This window comes from Procambarus clarkii, chromosome 60 (genome assembly GCF_040958095.1).
Source record: "Procambarus clarkii isolate CNS0578487 chromosome 60, FALCON_Pclarkii_2.0, whole genome shotgun sequence".
In the NCBI taxonomy this organism is placed as follows: Eukaryota; Metazoa; Arthropoda; class Malacostraca; order Decapoda; family Cambaridae; genus Procambarus; species Procambarus clarkii.
The window spans coordinates 23,051,362-23,074,582 of record NC_091209.1 but is presented as its reverse complement, the minus strand read 5'-3'; the positions used below and the strand labels follow the sequence as shown (position 1 = coordinate 23,074,582).

Sequence of the window (23,221 nt, the reverse complement as noted above, 5' to 3'; positions counted from 1 at the left end):
GTTTCAAAGTTGACGTAATGGTTTCCATTTAATCGAAATCAATTATTTTTCAGTCGATTTCAGAGCTAATTCTACACGGCAGATTCAGATATAACATTAGAGAAATGGTTCTGTGATTAATAAACCATAAAGTATACATACTATTTATTCCTTGTGTCCATTGTGGGCTGGTTTATCATACTTTGGGCCTCGTAGCCTGATGGATAGCGCGCAGGACTCGTAATTCTGTGGCGCGGGTTCGATTCCCGCACGAGGCAGAAACAAATGGGCAAAGTTTCTTTCACCCTGAATGCCCCTGTTACCTAGCAGTAAATAGGTACCTGGGAGTTAGTCAGCTGTCACGGGCTGCTTCCTGGGGATGGAGGCCTGGTCGAGGACCGGGCCGCGGGGACACTAAAGCCCCGAAATCATCTCAAGATAACCTCAAGATAACCCTAAAATAGGTTCACTTGGGGGAGTACTTTTCCCTTGGGGGGCCCCGGCATTGACTCAGCGAGTTGTGATGATCTGAACACATCAGTCGATTCATCAAGTGCGAGAATCTGAAAACCTTCTAAAAAGCAGCTGACAACTTCTTACTTTGTCCGCAGTTAGATGAATTATGTTGCTTCATATATCCTTCGTTCTAAGAACAATTGTATTCTACTCAAGTCTCAAGATTTTGTATCAGGTTGTCCTTCTCTGCTCATAACTCTCCTACTGCTTCCGTCAGACCCTCTTTGATAAGATCCCCGTCAGTGGATGGCTTCAGTCTTTTACCCAACACATAAGCTACTTTATAACTGGCCACTTATTAACTTATTAAGTTGGCGTATTCAGTTTTCCCTTCGTGTTGAGGAACTGCTTGGCGGGGCAGTAACCTGCGCTGCTGTGATTCAATTTTTGTTTTATGAACGCTGTGTTCCTGTGAAGTGGGAGAAACTTGATTCGTGTTTTGTCTCATTTCCGACGTTTATTGTAAGTCCTTCCAAACTGCAACAGTGTCGATGTAGTTTGACCACTTTGATACAAAGGTGGCTACCTTGACACAGATGTGATCACCTTGATACAATAGGGGAAGCCCTTGACACAGACGTGACCACCTTGACACAGAGGGGGGTTACCTTGACACAGAGGGGGCTACCGTGACACAGCAGCTCCCACCTTTACACAGAAGCAGACAACTTGCCATAAAGACAGCTTCCTTGCTATAAGATTAAATTCTTTGCCACAATAGCGAACGTTTCACGCAAATGGGAAATAAAAACCCGCCATAATGGTCTGCCTAAGTGGCTTAAACCTTTCTTGTTAAATGTTGTGTAAAGGCCAAAATGGCTCACATTATATTTTTCTCAACAAAATGAATGTCGGAATCGCAGGATTTTCAATGTTTTGCAACTTTTTTAAATCAATTTTCACAATTAATTCGACTAGCAATCAAGGTGCTTCGGTCATTACTAATAAACCGGAGGAGAAGAAAATGAGGCACTTGAGATATTTCATATTTTTAATGACTAATTTTAATAAGGTAATTAAGGTGATTGGAGCTCATCGTTCCCCAATTAACTTTTTTCTTCTCTCTGTCGTGATGACTTGTTGATATTTTTGTCCTCACAAGCTTCAACAGGTTAATTGACAGCCTTTTCTAGACTTTGGGTTTGTGTATTCACCTAGTTGTATTCATCTAGTTGTATTCACCTAGTTGTATTCATCTAGTTGTGTTTGCGGAGGTTGAGCTTTGCTCTTTCGGCCCGTCTCTCAACTGCCAATCAACTGTTTACTAACTACTTTTTTTTTCCCCCCCACACCACACAAACACACACACACCCCAGGAAGCAGCCCGTAACAGCTGACTAACTCCCAGGTACCTATTTACTGCTAGGTAACAGGGGCATTCAGGGTGAAAGAAACTTTGCCCATTTGTTTCTGCCTCGGGCGGGAATCGAACCCGCGCCACAGAATTACGAGTCCTGCGCGCTATCCACCAGGCTACGAGGCCCCCGATATTGTGTGTGTGCGTGTGCGTGTGTGTGTGTGTGTGTGTGTGTGCGCGTGCGTGCGTGTGTGTGTGTGTGTTTACTAGTTGTGTTTTTACGGGGGTTGAGCTTTGCTCTTTCGGCCCGCCTCTCAACTGTCAATCAACTGTTTACTAACTACTTTTTTTTTTTTTCCCCACACCACACACACACACACACACACCCCAGGAAGCAGCCCGTGACAGCTGACTAACTCCCAGGTACCTATTTACTGGTACCTTGGGTGAAAGAAACTTTGCCCATTTGTTTCTGCCTCGTGCGGGAATCGAACCCGCGCCACAGAATTACGAATCCTGCACGCTATCCACCAGGCTACGAGGCCCCCTGTGTGTGCGTGTGCGTGTGTGTGTGTGTGTGTGTGTGTGTGTGTGTGTGTGTGTGTGTGTGTGTGTGTGTGTGTGTGTGTGCGTGTGTGTGTGCGTGTGTGTGTGTGTGTGTGTGTGCGTGTGTGTGTGTGTGTGTGTGTGTGTGTGTGTGTGTGCGTGTGTGTGTGTGTGTGTGTGTGTGTGTGTGTGTGTGTGTGTGTGTGCGTGTGTGTGTGTATGTGTGTGTGTGTGTGTGTGTGTGTGTGTGTGTGTGTGTGTGTGTGTGTGTGTGTGTGTGTACTCACCTAGTTGTGTTTGCGGGGGTTGAGCTCTGGCTCTTTGGTCCCGCCTCTCAACCGTCAATCAACAGGTGTACAGATTCCTGAGCCTATCGGGCTCTGTCATATCTACACTTGAAACTGTGTATGGAGTGAGCCTCCACCACATCACCCCCTAATGCATTCCATTTGTCAACCACTCTGACACTATAAAAGTTCTTTCTAATATCTCTGTGGCTCATTTGGGCACTCAGTTTCCACCTGTGTCCCCTTGTGCGTGTTCCCCTTGTGTTAAATAGACTGTCTTTATCTACCCTATCAATCCCCTTCAGAATCTTGAATGTGGTGATCATGTCCCCCCTAACTCTTCTGTCTTCCAGCGAAGTGAGGTTTAATTCCCGTAGTCTCTCCTCGTAGCTCATACCTCTCAGCTCGGGTACTAGTCTGGTGGCAAACCTTTGAACCTTTTCCAGTTTAGTCTTATCCTTGACTAGATATGGACTCCATGCTGGGGCTGCATACTCCAGGATTGGCCTGACATATGTGGTATACAAAGTTCTGAATGATTCTTTACACAAGTTTCTGAATGCCGTTCGTATGTTGGCCAGCCTGGCATATGCCGCTGATGTTATCCGCTTGATATGTGCTGCAGGAGACAGGTCTGGCGTGATATCAACCCCCAAGTCTTTTTCCTTCTCTGACTCCTGAAGAATTTCCTCTCCCAGATGATACCTTGTATCTGGCCTCCTGCTCCCTACACCTATCTTCATTACATTACATTTGGTTGGGTTAAACTCTAACAACCATTTGTTCGACCATTCCTTCAGCTTGTCTAGGTCTTCTTGAAGCCTCAAACAGTCCTCTTCTGTTTTAATCCTTCTCATAATTTTAGCATCGTCCGCAAACATTGAGAGAAATGAATCGATACCCTCCGGGAGATCATTTACATATATCAGAAACACGATAGGACCGAGTACAGAGCCCTGTGGGACTCCACTGGTGACTTCACGCCAATCGGAGGTCTCACCCCTCACCGTAACTCTCTGCTTCCTATCGCTTAGATACTCCCTTATCCACTGGAGCACCTTACCAGCTACACCTGCCTGTCTCTCCAGCTTATGTACCAGCCTCTTATGCGGTACTGTGTCAAAGGCTTTCCGACAATCCAAGAAAATGCAGTCCGCCCAGCCCTCTCTTTCTTGCTTAATCTGTGTCACCTGATCGTAGAATTCTATCAAGCCTGTAAGGCAAGATTTACCCTCCCTGAATCCATGTTGGCGATTTGTCACGAAGTCCCTTCTCTCCAGATGTGTTACCAGGTTTTTTCTCACGATCTTCTCCATCACCTTGCATGGTATACAAGTCAAGGACACTGGCCTGTAGTTCAGTGCCTCTTGTCTGTCGCCCTTTTTGTATATTGGGACCACATTCGCCGTCTTCCATATTTCTGGTAGGTCTCCCGTCTCTAGTGATTTACTATACACTATGGAGAGTGGCAAGCAAAGTGCCTCTGCACACTCTTTCAGTACCCATGGTGAGATCCCATCTGGACCAACCGCCTTTCTAACATCCAGATCCAGCAGGTGTCTCTTGACCTCCTCTCTCGTAATTTCGAACTCCTCCAAGGCCGCCTGGTTTACCTCCCTTTCTCCTAGCACAGTGACCTCACCCTGTTCTATTGTGAAGACCTCCTGGAACCTCTTGTTGAGTTCCTCACACACCTCTCTGTCATTCTCTGTATACCTGTCCTCGCCTGTTCTAAGTTTCAATACCTGTTCTTTCACTGTTGTTTTCCTTCTGATGTGACTGTGGAGTAGCTTTGGTTCGGTCTTGGCTTTGTTTGCTATATCATTTTCAAAATTTTTCTCTGCTTCTCTTCTCACCCTGACGTACTCATTCCTGGTTTTCTGGTATCTCTCCCTGCTTTCTGGTGTTCTGTTATTCCGGAAGTTCCTCCACGCCTTTTTGTTCAGTTTCTTCGCTTCCATACATGCCCTATTATACCATGGATTCTTCTGTTGCTTCTCGGATTTTTCCCTTTGGGCCGGGATGAACCTGTTTACTGCCTCCTGACACTTTTGGGTAACATAGTCCATCATACCCTGTACAGACTTGTCTCTGAGGTCTGTGTCCCAAGGTATTTCACTTAGGAAACTTCTCATCTGTTCATAATTCCCCTTTCGGTATGCCAGCCTTTTGATTCCTAGTTCTTTTTGGGGGGAGATAAGTCCTAGCTCTACCAGGTACTCAAAGTTCAATACACTGTGGTCACTCATTCCCAAGGGCGCTTCCATCTTAACTTCCCTTATATCCCATTCATTTAGGGTAAATATCAAATCAAGCATTGCTGGTTCATCTTCTCCTCTCATTCTTGTTGGCTCTTTGGTATGCTGGCTTAGAAAGTTTCTTGTTGCCACGTCCAGCAGCTTAGCTCTCCATGTTTCTGGTCCTCCATGCGGGTCTCTGTTCTTCCAATCTATCTTCCCATGGTTGAAGTCTCCCATAATTAGTAGTCCAGATCCATTCCTGCTAGCAACAGAAGCTGCTCTTTCTATTATGTTAATGGTGGCCATGTTGTTTCTATCATATTCCTGTCTAGGTCTTCTGTCATTTGGTGGTGGATACTGCGACTATAATTTTTTTCCCTCCATTTGTTACAGTACCTGCTATGTAGTCACTGAAACCTTCACAGCCCTGAATATCCATCTCCTCAAAATCCCAGCCTTTTCTTACCAGCAGAGCTACACCACCCCCACCTCTTCCTTCCCTCTCTTTCCGCATAACATAATAGTCCTGTGGAAACACTGCATTTGTTATTGTTTTCGTGATCTTTATTTCTGTGAGGGCTATTATGTCTGGGTTTTCCTCTAGTACCAGTTCTCCAAGCTCATTTGCTTTATTTGTAATTCCATCTATGTTAGTGTACATCGCTTTGAGGCTCACTTTCTTCTGTCCCTTCTCAAATCGCCTCCTTGGTGAGTGTTCTGCTGGTGGGGGAGGCTGTTCCATGGGTGTGAGGACCTGTGAGGTGGGTAACAGGATCTCAGAGGATACTGGAATGAGGGGCGGGGGATCCAGTGAAGGGGGAGGGACAGGGAGGGTATGGGGTGAAAGGGGAGGGAGGACGGGAAGGAAAGGGGGGGAGGGAGGACTCGGGAGGGGAGGGGTAGAAGGGTGGGGATTGGGTGGGGGGGGAGGGAGATTTGGCTGAACTTTTGAGTGGGGACAGGGAGGGTTTGGGGTAGGGGGGTTTTCTATGCAGAGGAGGGAGGCGGGGTTGTCCTCCCTTCTGGTGTTACTGGGTAGCTGGTTGTGGGTTCCCCCCTCGCCTCTGGGGGTGTTGTGTTGGGAGCTGTGACTTCCTGGTTTTCCCCTCTCGCCCTGCGCCTCTTCCTTGCTTCTGCCGCCACGGCTCTCTCCTCCCTTGTCATGTCTCGCTGGAGGAATACATTTTTTAATTTTCCCACGTTTTTCAGGGAGCTCTTCCTTGATAGGATCCTCTCCTTTGTGTTCTCGTTTGCAAACACTATCTTTATCATTCGGTCTCGGTCTTTGTTGTACCGGCCTAGCCTGAAAACCTTCTCAATGCTATGCTCGGCCCCTTCTGTGTGTGTGTGTGTGTGTGCGTGTGTGTGTGTGTGTGTGTGTGTGTGTGTGTGTGTGTGTGTGTGTGTGTGTGTACTTAACTAGTTGTGCTTGTGGGGGTTGAGCTTCGGCTCTTTGGACCCGCCTCTAAGCTGTCTTACTCCCTCTGTTCAAAATATGTTCCTCTCTACTTCCTCTGTTATGTGATGTGTGTGTGTGTGTGTGTGTGTGTGTGTGTGTGTGTGTGTGTGTGTGTGTGTGTGTGCTCACCTATTTGTGCTCACCTATTTTTGTTTGCGGGGGTTGAGCTCTGGCTCTTTAGTCCCGCCTCTCAACCGTCAATCAATTGGCGAACAGGGTCCTGAGCCTACTGGGCTCTATCATATCTACATTTGAAACTGTGTATGGAGTCAGCCTCCACCACATCACTGCCTAAAGCATTCCATTTATTAACTACTCTGACACTGAAAAAATTCTCTCTGACGTCTCTGTGGCTCATCTGGGTACTAAGTTTCCACCTGTGTCCCCTTGTTCGTGTTCCACCCGTGCTAAAGAGTTTGTCTTTGTCCACCCTGTCAATTCCCCTGAGAATTTTGTAGGTGGTTATCATGTTTCCCCTTACTCTTCTGTTTTCCAGGGACGTGAGGCTCAGCTCCTTTAGCCTTTCTTCGTAACTCATACCTCTCAGTTCCGGGACGAGCCTGGTGGCATAACTCTGAATCTTCTCTAACTTTGTCTTGTGTTTAACTAGGTATGGACTCCAGGCTGGAGCTGCATATTCCTGGATTGGTCTGACAAAAGTGATATACAGGGTCCTAAACGATTCCTTACAAAAGTTTCTAAAGGCGGTTCTTATGTTGGCCAACCTAGCATATGCCGCTGATGATATAATTTTGATGTGGGCCTCTGGGGGACAAGTTCGATGTGATATCAACCCCCCAGATCCTTCTCTCTATTTGACTCTTGCAGGTTATCACCTCCCAGATGGTACATTGTGTTCAGCCTTCTGCTCCCTTCGTCTAATTTCATTACTTTACACTTTCCTGAGTTGAACTTTAGTAGCCATTCTCTAGACCATTCCTCCAGTTTGTCCAGGTCGTCCTGTAGTCTCTGTCTATCTTCATCCGTCTTGATTCTTCTCATAATTTTTGCATCATCAGCAAACATTGAGAGGAATGAGTCTATACCCTCTGGAAGGTCGTTTACATATATTAAAAACAGGATTTGTTTTTTTGAGATATATACAAGAGTTGTTACATTCTTGTACAGCCACTAGTATGCGTAGCGTTTCGGGCAGGTCCCTGGAATACGATCCCCGCCGCGAAGAATCCTTGTTACAACCAAGTACACATTTTACTGTTGCGTTAAACAGAGGCTACAGTTAAGGAATTCCGCCCAGTAAATCCTCCCCGGCCAGGATACGAACCCATGACATAGCGCTCGCGGAACGCCAGGCGAGTGTCTTACCACTACTCCACGGAGACTGTAAAGGATGTAAGGATGGGTCCAAGTACAGAGCCCTCCGCTGGTTACATCATCTGTGTGTGTGTGTTGGTGTGTGTGTGTGTGTGTGTGTGTGTGTGTGTGTGTTGGTGTGTGTGTGTGTGTGTGTGTGTGTGTGTGTGTGTGTGTGAGTGTGTGTGTGTAGTTGCCCAGTTCCTCTAATTGCCTTCCTCATTAGAAACCATCCTCATTACCTTACACTTATTAGGATTAAACTGCAATAAAAATTTGAAAAATGTATTTTGAGGCAATTGGGTGACTTGAACCGGCGTTCTGGGCATTCCCAGACACGTGTCTTAACCCACTCGGCCACGATAGAACCCATCGTGGCTGAGTGGGTTAAGGCAGGTGTCTGGGGAACCACCAGAACGCCGGTTCAAGTCACCCAATTGCCTCAAAATTATTTTATCATTGATACGTCACGCCATTGTCATTTTTGTTTGTGATACACCAACCATGTGTGTGCCCACTTCTGGAGTTTGTCACCGACATCTTATTACATGCATTCTATTCTTACCTTATGCTTACATTCATACTCTCTCTCTCTCTCTCTCTCTCTCTCTCTCTCTCTCTCTCTCTCTCTCTCTCTCTCTCTCTCTCTCTCTCTCTCGCCACATCAATCCCGGTAGCCACAGACACATTGGTCATATTTGTGACGATTGTGCGCTATACAGAGCTTAATTCGTCCAGCTTTTGTTTTGCTATGCACTGAGTAACGATCACTCGTCCGCGGCTGTAGTTACCTTGATGGAGTTCATGCACTCACTCTTTCAGTGCGTTTATTGTGCACCAGGAGGGGTGCACGGGGTGGCTGGGGTACTCTGGCTCTCCTCAACCCCAGATACACCCTCTCCCTCTCTTTTTCTCCCTCTCTCCCTCCATTAACCCTCTTCCTCTAACCTTTCCCATCTATCCATCCGTTCGCCAACTTTCCAAACTTTTGCTTCCACTTACCCGTCCCATCTCATCCCCTACTCCACTCTGGTAGTCCAGATGGGCAAGGGGTTGTGTGTTGAGGCCCGGCATGAACCTCCACGCGATTTGCAGGCGGTGAGTCACAATAACGTGGCTAAAGTAAGTTGACCAGACCACACACTAGAAGGTAAAGGGACGACGACGTTTCGGTCCGTCCTGGACCATTCTCAAGTCGATTATGACAGTGGCAATCGACTCTATCTCAAGCCAATCGACTTGAGAATGGTCCAGGACGGACCGAAACGTCGTCGTCCCTTCACCTTCTAGTGTGTGGTCTGGTCAACTCCACGCGATCTGTTTGGCTTCGAAGTCCTTCTCGAGACCCTTAAAGTTCTTCTCTTCTAAAGACCCTTCTCGAGACCCTTAAAGTAAGACCCTTAAGACGCGAGTTTATCCGCTTCACGTCCATGGATTTAGCAGCTTTATATCCATTAATGGTGTGGCAGTAGCTTTTGGAAACCTTATTGAACACTTTATCTGTCTTATGGAAAATTTAGTGAACACTTCATCTACATTATGGAAACTTTACTGAACACTTTATCTACCTTACGGATACTTTACTGAACACTTCTTCTACCTTATGGATACTTTACTGAACGCTTCATCTACATTATGGAAACTTTACTGAACACTTTATCTACCTTATGGATACTTTACTGAACACTTCTTCTACCTTATGGATACTTTACTGAACGCTTCATCTACCTTATGGATACTTTACTGAACACTTCATCTACCTTATGGATACTTTACTGAACACTTCATCTACCTGGCTGCAAGTGTTGCCATGTTTCTGCAGTCAGTGCTGCTTGCTGAGCCCACCGCCACACGTCTCTCTGGTGCATGTGTAGGAGTATGTGTGTATTACATACATACACACATCTATGTATTGTATTTCCAACTATGTATTACATACAAGCGGCAAATGGGAAAATTTATGTTGCCAAATTACTTGGTTAAAATGCCAGTAATCACTATCATTAGGGCGTTTACACAACGAGCGAAGTTCAAGAGATATAATGCCCATATATCAGTCTCTTCAAGTATATATATGAGCCGGTCGGCCGAGCGGACAGCACGCTGGACTTGTGATCCTGTGGTCCTGGGTTCGATCCCAGGCGCCGGCGAGAAACAATAGGCAGAGTTTCTTTCACCCTATGCCCCTGTTACCTAGCAGTAAAATAGGTACCTGGGTGTTAGTCAGCTGTCACGGGCTGCTTCCTGGGGGTGGAGGCCTGGTCGAGGACCGGACCGCGGGGACACTAAAGCCCCGAAGTCATCTCAAAATAACCTCAAGATATGTGTATACATGCAGGTGAGTACAGTCACATACCCATATGATAGTTCCGGTTGAGTGCCGGGGCCCAATAGCTAAGATACGCCAATATTAGCTTAAGTTCACCATTTTTTATTCATTTTTCTTCACACCTGAGCAGCCTACTTAATTAGTCATCACCTTAACACCCTCAAGCCTCCTTAATTACCTACCTTCTTCTCGCTTCAAGAATTTTCAATTTCAAAAGTCATTTTCAGTGTGATACCTGTAATTACAGTAATTACAGTGACCCTCAAACGCGTGGTAAATTATTGAGTGTTTTCACTTAATATTTTTGTTTTTAAGTTTTCGAACATTTTGTTACGTTTTTTGTTATTTTTTTGTTTGCTTGGTTAGAAGAGAAGGGAACGATCAGGGGAAAGCACCATGATATTAGACTATATAGGTGTCACATCACAGTCACTGTTACACCACAGTCATAGTCACTGTCACACCACAGTCACTGTCACTGTTACACCACAGTCACTGTCACTATTACACCACAGTCATAGTCACTGTCACACCACAGTCACTGTCACACCACAGTCACTGTCGCTGTTACACCACAGTCATAGTCACTGTCACACCACAGTCACTGTCACTGTTACACCACAGTCACTGTCACTGTTACACCACAGTCATAGTCACTGTTACACCACAGTCACTGTCACTGTTACACCACAGTCACTGTCACTGTTACACCACAGTCACTGTCACTGTTACACCACAGTCACTGTCACTGTTACACCACAGTCACTGTCACTATTACACCACAGTCACTGTCACTGTTACACCACAGTCATAGTCACTGTCACACCACAGTCACTGTCACTGTTACACCACAATCACTGTCACTGTTACACCACAGTCATAGTCACTGTCACACCACAGTCACTGTCACTGTTACACCACAGTCACTGTCACTGTTACACCACAGTCATAGTCACTGTTACACCACAGTCACTGTCACTATTACACCACAGTCATAGTCACTGTTACACCACTGTCATAGTCACTGTTACACCACAGTCACTGTCACTGTTACACCACTGTCATAGTCACTGTTACACCACAGTCATAGTCACTGTCACACCACAGTCACTGACACTGTCACACCACAGTCACTGTCACTGTCACACCACAGTCATAGTCACTGTTACACCACAGTCATAGTCACTGTTACACCACAGACACTGTCACACCACAGACACTGTCACATCACAGTCACTGTCACACCACAGTCACTGTCACACCACAGTCACTGTCACACCACAGTCACTGTCACACCACAGTCATAGTCACTGTTACACCACAGTCACTGTCACTATTACACCACAGTCATAGTCACTGTCACACCACAGTCACTGTCACTGTTACACCACAGTCACTGTCACTATTACACCACAGTCATAGTCACTGTCACACCACAGACACTGTCACACCACAGTCACTGTCACACCACAGTCACTGTCACACCACAGTCACTGTCACGCCACAGTCACTGTCACACCACAGTCACTGTCACATCACAGTCACAGACACTGTCACAACACATTCATTGTCACTGTCAAACCACAGTCACAGTCACACCACAGTGACAAACACTGTCACACAACATTCACAGTCACAGGCAGAGTTACAGTGACTGCCACATACACACACAGTCACAGATACAGTCACAGAAAATGGCAGTCAAAGACACAGTCACGTACATAAAAGCTATGAGGAGAATAGAAACAATATAATACTATATGAAACTGAAAGAGAACTTTGGCAAATTGAAAAAATGCTCCCACAAATGTCTATTTGAATTCAACTTTAGCACGTGTAACGTAATGAAGTTGGATATAGAGAATCGGTGACCGGATACAAGGTATCAAGTGACGGAAGAAATCCTAATGGAATCAGGTAGATAAAAGACTTGAGGGTTATTATCCACCCCCCCCCCCCCCCCAAGACTGTCACTAGAAGCCCACATCAAAATAATACAACCCGCTCTCTCACGAGACACTACGTACATGACTTATTGTTTATAGTCAATATTTGGCTTATTAATAAGTACATATATGGTATATTCCAAGTTATATTTTGTTTTCAAGGTATAAACTCTTTATATTGATTTTATATACACCAGTTTTATTATTAGGATTTTTTTCCAGTTTTATCAAACAATAGAGATTTTATACAAAATTTGTCAATATCCTGGATTACTTTACAATTTATTTAAATATTTTAGTTTTGTTTTATTATTTTTATAAAACTGTTATATCACTATAGGTATAGGTTAAGTACTAATTGTAATTAAAAAACAATAAGATACTTATCTTAACATACTAAGAAGGTTAGGTTAGGTCGGTGTTTTCTATTCAGCTTTTCAAGGTAAACTCAAATATTCACTATAAATTAGTATGTCACGTATGCACTTACTAATAAGCCAAATATTGACTAAAATAATATCATCAGCTGCATACGGAAGATTGGCTTATATGAGAACTATGTAAAGGAATGTTCTTTGAAGAAAGTACAAAAAAAAGAAACAAAAAAACGAGAAGAAACATGATAGACATGATTACCAAATACAAAATTATCAAGAGAATAGACAAGGCAGACAAAGACATTAATTACCAGGGGTAGAACGTGACACCAAGGGACACAGTTGGAAACTAAGAACCCAAATACTTACTTACTGCTACATTAAGAATGTGTGTCTTAGTAGTGAACAATTGAAATACGCTGAGAAGTGAAGTGGTAAATGCAGACTCCATATACAGCTTGAAATGAAAATATGACGGAAGGCAATATGCTTAGGATCGTGCATACCAGTCGGTTAAGAGTTGAGAGGAGGGATCCAAGAGTCATAGCTCATCCCCCGTAAGTACTACTAGGTGAGTACAGTCACAGTAATACTCACAAGCTCAATCACAGTCACAGATACAGTCACAGATACAGTCACAGATACAGTCACAGATACAGTCACAGATACAGTCACAGATACAGTCACAGATACAATCACAGATACAGTCACAGATACAGTCACAGATACAGTCACAGATACAGTCACAGATACAGTCACAGATACAATCACAGATACAGTCACAGATACAGTCACAGATACAGTCACAGATACAATCACAGATACAGTCACAGATACAGTCACAGATACAGTCACAGATACAGTCACAGATACAGTCACAGATACAATCACAGATACAGTCACAGATACAGTCACAGATACAGTCACAGATACAGTCACAGATACAGTCACAGATACAATCACAGATACAGTCACAGATACAGTCACAGATACAATCACAGATACAGTCACAGATACAGTCACAGATACAGTCACAGATACAGTCACAGATACAGTCACAGATACAATCACAGATACAGTCACAGATACAGTCACAGATACAGTCACAGATACAGTCACAGATACAGTCATAGATACAGTCACAGATACAATCACAGATACAGTCACAGATACAGTCACAGATACAGTCACAGATACAGTCACAGATACAGTCACAGATACAATCACAGATACAGTCACAGATACAATCACAGATACAGTCACAGACATGATGGCTGCTAAAGAAGGCGGCACAGGTACTTAATCATCTGCTTACTAACATTTTCTGTAAAACACATAAGGCAGGAAATGTCCCAGAATTTTGGAATAAGACAAAGATAGTTTCAATACTATTAAAATGGGAACAGACAGGATGCACTAAATTACGAACTAAAGAGCAAGTATTCCATGTAAAGAGATGGAAACAGTAACAGGATGAGAATGATTGGACACATGGAGACGATAAACTGTAACAAAAATGCAGCATGGATTTTAAGAATGAGAAAATCGTGCTTCAAAAACTTAAAAGTAAATCAGAAAAAGTAAGTCTGAGGAGACCGTATACTCCAAGATTTCCTCCCCAAAAAGGCATTTAATAATGTTCCTAATAAATAATCTTTACTAGATTTGCTCCTGGGACCACTACTACTGTTCCTAATTGATATAAACGAATTTAATAAAAACTTATAAGTTTTTACAAAATTTACGAAAAAACGAATTTTTTTAAACAACGAGGGAGTGAGGTCATGTCTGCCTGCGTTACCACACGACTCAAGGCCTGTGAGGGGTGCACACCCCGACGACGACTGCACAATGTTTCAGAAAAAACTTTGTCAAATTTGTTTGAAAAGAAATTTGGATTTATTTGCATGGGCAAACAAATCCAAATAAGTATAAGGCAATGAAGATGGGAAATGGAGAAAAGAAACGACATGATATATCTACACCATAACAGGAAGGTAACTACACAAAAGGCGAGGTATTAACTGCACAAAAGGCGAGGTATTAACTGCACAAAAGGTACTTTTGCTGCCTATTACACTGACAGCATATAGAACGTTAGTAAACATTACAACGTCGTTTAGAAACCGAAATCAACACTCAGTCTACACTACTACTATCTACTCATTCAAGGCAGTCTACACTACTACGATCTACTCATTCAAGGCAGTCTACACTACTACGATCTACTCATTCAAGGCAGTCTACACTACTACGATCTACTCATTCAAGGCAGTCTACACTACTACGATCTACTCATTCAAGGCAGTCTACACCACTACGATCTACTCATTCAAGGCAGTCTACACCACTACGATCTACTCATTCAAGGCAGTCTACACTACTACGATCTACTCATTCAAGGCAGTCTACACTACTACGATCTACTCATTCAAGGCACTCTACACTACTACGATCTACTCATTCAAGGCAGTCTACACTACTACGATCTACTCCTTCAAGGCACTCTACACTACTACGATCTACTCATTCAAGGCAGTCTACACTACTACGATCTACTCATTCAAGGCAGTCTACACTACTACGATCTACTCATTCAAGGCAGTCTACACTACTACGATCTACTCATTCAAGGCAGTCTACACCACTACGATCTACTCATTCAAGGCAGTCTACACCACTACGATCTACTCATTCAAGGCAGTCTACACTACTACGATCTACTCATTCAAGGCAGTCTACACTACTACGATCTACTCATTCAAGGCAGTCTACACTACTACGATCTACTCATTCAAGGCAGTCTACACCACTACGATCTACTCATTCAAGGCAGTCTACACTACTACGATCTACTCATTCAAGGCAGTCTACACAACTACTATCTACCCAAACTAGAATACGCAACACTGGCCTATAATCTCCCCGTTGTGAAGAATAAAGCCAAATGTGAAGAACTAAAGGAAAGAGAGGCAAACCACGTTGCAAAAGAAGGTTTGCAACGAGATTAGTACCAGATCTAAGAGGATTGAGCTATGAAGATGGAGATAAAGGATCTGAATCTCATAACCCAGGAGAAGAAACAAAGGGGACATGATCACAGTCTACAGGATACTTAGGGATATTGATAAGGTGGACAATGACAGCCTCTTTAAATTGAAAGAAAGCAGGAGCAGATGACATAGGTGGAAGCTGGAAACACTATAGGTAGGATTCAACAAAGAATTCAAATGTCAGAATGTTTCAATTATAGCACAGCGGACATAACAAGGCCAGTAGTCGAGGCGTAAGGAGCTAGACCTCGCTCCCTCTATAGTTACTGATAGGCACGAACTGATAGGTGAGTACAAATACAGACAGTCACAGATACAATCAGAACCACAATCACAGATACAGTCACAGACACAGTCACAGACACAGTCACAGACACAGTCACAGACACAGTCACAGACACAGTCACCGCCACAGCAATAGTGAAGCCTATCAAACAGTTAAACCATTCTCTCTTTCCTCTTGCACTAACAACCCACGAGTCTCAGACACACAGTAACAGGCAGACTCACATACAACACCAGGTGGAGAAATAGGAATATCTTGCGGCCTACATTTCTCCCTTACATGCAAAACCACATTTAGACTGGACGACACACCCTTCCATCCACATTCCCAGACACTCGATCAAGTAGTCACAGAAACAGACACAAAACCAGATATCGTCATTAATCCACTCGTCTTCTAGAGAGTTTACGGTTAGTCTAGACGCCGAGAGAGTACCTGGGGCCAAATTCACGAAGCAGTTACGCAAGTACTTACGAATCTGTACATCTTTTCTCAATTTTTGATGGCTTTGTTTACAATTATTAAACAGTCAATTAGTTCCGAAGCACCAGGAAGCTGTTTATAGCAATAACAACAGTTGATTGGGACGTTGTCATGCATTTAAACTGTTTTAATAAATGTAATCAAAGCTGTCAAAATTTGAGGAAAGATGTACACGTCCGTAAGTACTTTCGTAACTGCTTCGTGAATCTGGCCCCTGGTCCCTCTCTTGTGACTGAGACGACCATCAACGACCGGACAGCAGAATTTGCTATGTGTAGATAGATTGTATTTAATTCCTGATATCTCTTGTCGCCCACAGTGGGAGGAGCGGTGATCCCTGGGCCCGGGGAGGTGTACGTGGAGGCTGGGTCCCGTCTCCTGCTCACCTGCTGGGTACAAGCACCTCCCCGCCCTCCTGGACCCATCGCCTGGCTCCATAATCTCGCCCCGGTACATGCGCACGGCGCCAGGTGAGTTACTTTACCCCATTGTTCCTTCTTTTTCGTTCTCCTTGGGCAGTAAGTGCCTGGAACACCCTGACGTCAGAGGTGGACACTGCCGACTGTACTATGGGTCAGGATTTAAAGAGCAGGATCCCAAGGCATCTAACCGCTGCCTCCCATACGGGACTTGCCTATCTCCGTAGCTACCACTGAAGTACAGAAGGTTGAGGAATACTCCGCCCTAAGTCATACGAACTGTATACCACACAATCACAATGAAATGTTACTGAATGTAACATTTCATCCACCTTGGGCACTAGCTGCCCCATAATTCAATTGCGCTAATAAGGTTACGGAAAAATTACCAGGAGAAAGCGTCAAGCCATTACGACTATATTGCACTGGGAACGGGTCAGGATAAGGATTTGGGATGGGACGGGGGGGGGGGGGAAGGAAGAGTGCCCAACCACTTGGACGGTCGGGGATTGAACCCCGACCTGTATTAAGCGAGACCTTCGCTCTACCGTCCAGCCCAAGTGGCTGGGCTCCAATAAGGTTAGTTTAGGGAAACTGGCAAGTAATGGTACTTTACCTATTATAGCAGGACCTATTATAACTAGTGTAGATATCTTGTACTAGCTACAGAAATAGCCAAGATGATGCAGAGTAGTTACATACAGGGACCTAAAATTATTAACGAAATTGGCCACTCCTCATCTAATGAAATTAGATGGGGAGTGCCGAGAATTTTTCCCAGATGAGCACCAATTGACAACGTGTGCAAATGTTGCATTTGACGTCTGCAAAGTTTTTATTGCATATCTGTGCTGGGAAAGTCACGATTTAAGATTTTTACCAGTTTGCCCAATGTAGATAAAGTTACAGTTTTTGTACGAAACAGAATACACACAATCTGTTAACAAAGTAGATAACTTTCTGATTATTATAGATTTTATTGCATTTGTTTTTAATTTGTCCTTAAACATGTTCTTGAAAACGTGCGTGAGTTTCTGCCAGCCCTTCGTAGTAAGGCAAAACAAATATTTTTGTTCACATGACTAATCCTGAGTGTGTGATTATATATAAAAAAAGTATTTTGCTTCTTGAAAATCTGACTTAAGGACTAATTATAGATATCGCAACTTGATTGATGAAGATTAAGGGCACGAGTACCCCTTAAGGTGACGCAACGTTTTCAGTTTTCTGCTCATCTTTCATATAGGCTGTAAACTTTTTCCTATTGGTAGTTTCACGCAGTTTTGAGTATATAATTAAAAATATATTTATAGAAAGAAACAAACTCAGACAACATAAATCAACTTCCATCACTGAGCTCCTTCACACCACCTTGATGACCACAGTTAATGTACAAAGACATTGAAATGATAAATATATGATCATTAATATATATCACTTTCTCATCATATCAGTACAGGCAAATCATCTTCAAATCATAACATTACTTCTGTTACAATAAATACACACAAACTTTCCTGTCAGACACATGAATGGTTATCATTAGGAAATATGCTATAAATTTGCGCACAGTAAATATGGTACAGGATCCCTTAACCACTCGACCATCAGAGTGCCGGCGGGAGGATGGGGAATTAGCCTTGGCTACCATCCTCTTTTGTCCGGTCGCGATGGTCGAGTGGTTAAGGGATCCTGAACATCAGTTGCAGAGTGTTTCTGGCAGTATGGGTTCGAGTCACTTCTGGGGTGTGAGTTTTCAGTTGCATATATGCCTGCAGACCGTTCAGGCTTGTTCGCATTTGTGTTCCTCACGTGTGCCCCAAAGAATGAGGTGATTTGATAAAATACTACGCCCAAGATTACCATCAGAGTGCCGGCGGGAGGATGGGGAATTAGCCTCGGCTACCATCCTCTTTTGTCCGGTCATGATGGTTGAGTGGTTAGGGGATCCTGTATATCAGTTGCAGAGTGCTTCTGGCAGAATGGGTTTGAGTCACTTCTGGGGTGGGAGTTTTCAGTTGCATATATGCCTGGAAACCGTTCAGGCTTGTTCACATATATATATCTATATAAATAAAAATGGAAAAGTTCGTTTGTTCAATATCGCTAATCTCCGAAAGTTCTTCACTGATTGCTTTGAAATTTTCACACAACGTTCCATTCGCATCCGAGCGGGTTTTTATATACATACTATATCGATATCAAGTCTGTGATGGGAGAAAAACATGCTTTTTTTGGAAAACTGTGTTTTTCATGTGTTTTTCATGTCAGGGAAATCTTCGAAACCTCTTTACCGATTGCTTTGAAATTTTGACACAACGTTGCATTGGAATAGGCGAGTGTTTTTATATACCTACTATATACATGCCTCACCTGTGACAGGAAAAAACATGCGTTTTTTGAAAAACAGCGCCATCTGTAGGACGTAGGAGCAACACACTTTTATTTCCGAAAGTTCTTCACTGATTGGTGTGAAATTTTGACACAACGTTACATTCGAATATGTGCGTGTTTTCATATACATACTATTTAGATGCCACACCTGTGACAGGTAAAAACATGTTTTTTTTTTAAAACAGCGCCATCTGTTGCACGTAAGACCAACACAAGTAATACAAAATATGTTACGATTCCATTTCAATGTTTCCGATTGCATTGATAAATTGAAATTTCATAGATTTTGATTTATTTTCATATTTATTTAATTATTTTGTGTGACATTGTGTTGGAATTGAGTTGTGTTGTTTACCATAATGTTCATTTCGTGGGTATAGTTTATTTGTTTCTTTTTTCATTGTTTTTCATTTCGTTTTTTTAACTGTTCTTGTTATTTTTCAGTGTAATTGGTGGTGAAATTAAGCTGAGTCCATTGATCTGCCTTTGAATTGATATATTTCGTTAGTATTTTTTGTTTTTATTTTGAAAACATGAAAATGGACAACACATTTATTTCACAGCTGCAAATGTGCAACAAACAGCTATGAATCCACCAGCTACAACGTTAACTGCTGTCTTCACGTTATGTCAAAATGACGTGTTTGCGAAAACAATGCTGTATTCGGAAGTGCCTGCGCATTATACATGGAATGCCAGCAGAAAATGATTTGATCGATGCAAACGAGGAGAGCGAGACGACGAACAATTTGGCATATTCAAATAAACTACGATAGGCAGACTGTACACCGTGCATCCTAATCAGGATGAATGCTTCTTTCTTCGCATTCTCTTGGTAAATGTTCCCGGTCCAACGTCTTTCCAGCAATTGAGTTTTGTCAACAGCGTAACACATGCCACTTCCCGTAGTGCATGTCAAGCTCCGAATTTATTGGAGAACGACCGACACTGGGATGAAGGCATTAATGACGCGTCCAACACGTCACATCCAAATCAAATTCGTGCATTGTGTGCACTCATACTGACCACCGGCTCTCTGTTATCTCCAACAGAGTTATGGGAGAAATATAAATTGCACATGGATGAAAATATTATCCGTCGAAAGCTGGAAGACAGCTAACGTAGTCCAAGTCCATACAAGAAGGGTGACAGACAAGAGGCACTGAACTACAGGTCAGTTTCCCTAACTTGTATACCATGCAAGGTGATGGAGAAGATCGTGAGGAAAAGGCTCGTAGAGCATCTGGAGGGACTCCAGATGCTCTACGAGCAGGTAGTGACACTGTGGTAGTGGTAGTGGTAGTGCTCACTACCAGGTAGTGACAAAGTTACAACTTTGTAACACACCACCACGATTTACCAAGAGATCGTAAATCGTGCCTCACAGGTTTAATAGAATTCTATGACCAGGCGACAAAAATTAGGCAGGAAAGAGAAGGGTGGGCTGACTGCTTTTTCCTGGACTGCCAGAAAGCCTTTGACACAGTACCCCATAAAAGGCTGTTAAAAAAGTTGGAGCAACAGGCAGGAGTAAAAGGGAAGGTGCTCCCGTGGATAAAGGAGTACTTAAGCAACAGGAAACAGCGAGTAACAGTGAGGGGGGGAGACATCAGAGTAGCGAGATGTCACCAGCGGAGTCCCATAGGGCTCAGTACTTGGACCCATCCTGTTTCTAATATATGTAAACGATCTTCCGGAGGATATAGACTCGTTCCTCTCAATGTTTACTGATGATAAAAAAATTATGAGAAGAATCAAGACGTATGAGAAGACAGAGACTACAGGTCGATCTGAACAAACTGGAGGAATGGTCTAGAAAATGGCTGCTGAAGTTCAACTCGGGAAAGTGTAAGGTAATGAAATTAGGCGAAGGGAGCAGGCGGCTGAACACAAGGTACCATCTGGAAGGTGAAATCCTGCAAGAGTCAAATAGAGAGAAAGATCTGGGGGTTGATATCACACCGAACGTGTCCCCAGAGGCCCACATCAAAAGGATATCATCAGCGGCATATGCTAGACTGGCCAACTTAAGAACTGCCTTTAGAAACTTGTGTAAGGAATCGTTCAGGACCCTGTATACCACTTATATCAAACCAATCCTGGAATATGCAGCTCCAGCCTGGAGTCCATACCTAGTTAAACACAAGACAAAGTTAGAGAAGATTCGGCGGTATGCGAACAGGCTCGTCCTGGAACTGAGAGGAATGAGCTACGAGGAAAGGCTAAAGGAGCTGAACCTCACGTCCCAGAAAAAAACAGAAGAGTAAGGGGAGACATAATAACCACCTACAAAATTATCAGAGGAATTGACAGGGTGGACAAAGACAAACTCTTCAGCACGGGTGGGACACGAACAAGGGGACATAGGTGGAAACTTAGTACCCAGATGAGCCACAGAGACGTTAGAAAGAATTTTTTCAGTGTCAGAGAAGTTAATAAATGGAATGCATTAGGCAGTGATGTGGTGGAGGCTGACTCCATACACAGTTTCAAATGTAGATATGAAAGAGCCCAGTAGGCTCAGGAATCTGTACACCAGTTGATTGACGGTTGAGAGGCGGGACCAAAGAGACAAAGCTTAACCCCCGCAAGCACAATTAGGTGAGTTCAATTAGGTGAGTACAAGGTGAACACTCTGGCAGGTGAACACAAGGTAAGCACACTGGAAGGTGAAGATATTCCCCTCAGAGTGAGGAAAACTTGGCTTCCAATAGAAGTCAATAAACAAAGAAAAACTGCGCGTCTGTTTCTGGCGGTGTTGACCTCCTTCCAGGACGGCTGGTAGTGACCTTCCAGGACGGCTGGTAGTGACCTTCCAGGACGGCTGGTAGTGACCTTCCAGGACGGCTGGTAGTGACCTTCCAGAACAGATGGTAGTGACCTTCCAGGACGGCTGGTAGTGACCTTCCAGAACAGATGGTAGTGACCTTCCAGAACAGATGGTAGTGACCTTCCAGGACGGCTGGTAGTGACCTTCCAGAACAGATGGTAGTGACGTTCCAGGACGGCTGGTAGTGACCTTCCAGAACAGATGGTAGTGACCTTCCAGGACGGCTGGTAGTGACCTTCCAGGACGGCTGGTAGTGACCTTCCAGGACGGCTGGTAGTGACCTTCCAGGACGGCTGGTAGTGACCTTCCAGGACGGCTGGTTTTGACGTTCCAGGACGGCTGGTAGTGACCTTCCAGAACAGATGGTAGTGACCTTCCAGGACGGCTGGTAGTGACCTTCCAGAACAGATGGTAGTGACGTTCCAGGACGGCTGGTAGTGACCTTCCAGGACGGCTGGTAGTGACCTTCCAGGACGGCTGGTAGTGACCTTCCAGGACGGCTGGAAGTGACCACCTTCCAGGACGGCTGGTAGTGACCTTCCAGAACAGATGGTAGTGACCTTCCAGGACGGCTGGTAGTGACCTTCCAGAACAGATGGTAGTGACCTTCCAGGACGGCTGGTAGTGACCTTCCAGGACGGCTGGTAGTGACCTTCCAGGACGGCTGGTAGTGACCACCTTCCAGGACGGCTGGAAGTGACCACCTTCCAGGACGGCTGGTAGTGACCTTCCAGAACAGATGGTAGTGACCTTCCAGGACGGCTGGTAGTGACCTTCCAGAACAGATGGTAGTGACCTTCCAGGACGGCTGGTAGTGACCTTCCAGGACGGCTGGTAGTGACCTTCCAGGACGGCTGGTAGTGACCTTCCAGGACGGCTGGTAGTGACCTTCCAGGACGGCTGGTAGTGACCTTCCAGGACGGCTGGTAGTGACCACCTTCCAGGACGGCTGGTAGTGACCTTCCAGGACGGCTGGTAGTGACCACCTTCCAGGACGGCTGGTAGTGACCTTCCAAGACGGCTGGTAGTGACCTTCCAGGACGGCTGGTAGTGACCTTCCAGGACGGCTGGTAGTGACCACTATGCCACCTTTATTAACCAGCTGGGGAAAGCTGGACATAAAATAAGGCTCTGGTGCGAAGACACTTCCCGAAGACAATAAAGTTACAACATTGAAACCAAAAAAAGACAAAATAAAAATATTTTTTTATGGTGGACTTAGAGGCCATAAACTCTGGCTGAAGAGCAACGCAGAGGAGAGAGAGAGAGAGAAAGTTTGGGATTATTAAGTTTACAAGGAAAAGGACCTCGAGGCTTAAACATGAAGAGAAAGTTATAAGAGATTATATCGTTCTTATTTGGTGGTAAACATTCTGTGGAGGAAGTTTGGGAGAGAAAAAACTTGATAGTGTTGGATGGGACGACCGCGGTGCTGGTTGACACTGCTAAGTTTCTGGTGACTAAGT

General features: G+C 44.3%; 1 protein-coding gene across 1 annotated transcript in view; it reads left to right on the top strand.

Annotated features, from left to right (window-relative positions):
• The window catches only part of LOC123767004 (protein CEPU-1), a 419,527-nt gene that overhangs the window by 237,691 nt on the left and 158,615 nt on the right, over positions 1–23,221 (top strand). The window contains exon 4 of the mRNA XM_069307342.1: positions 16,432–16,582. Within this exon, the coding sequence (XP_069163443.1) occupies positions 16,432–16,582 (151 nt within the window). The remainder of the gene's footprint in view (positions 1–16,431; positions 16,583–23,221) is intronic.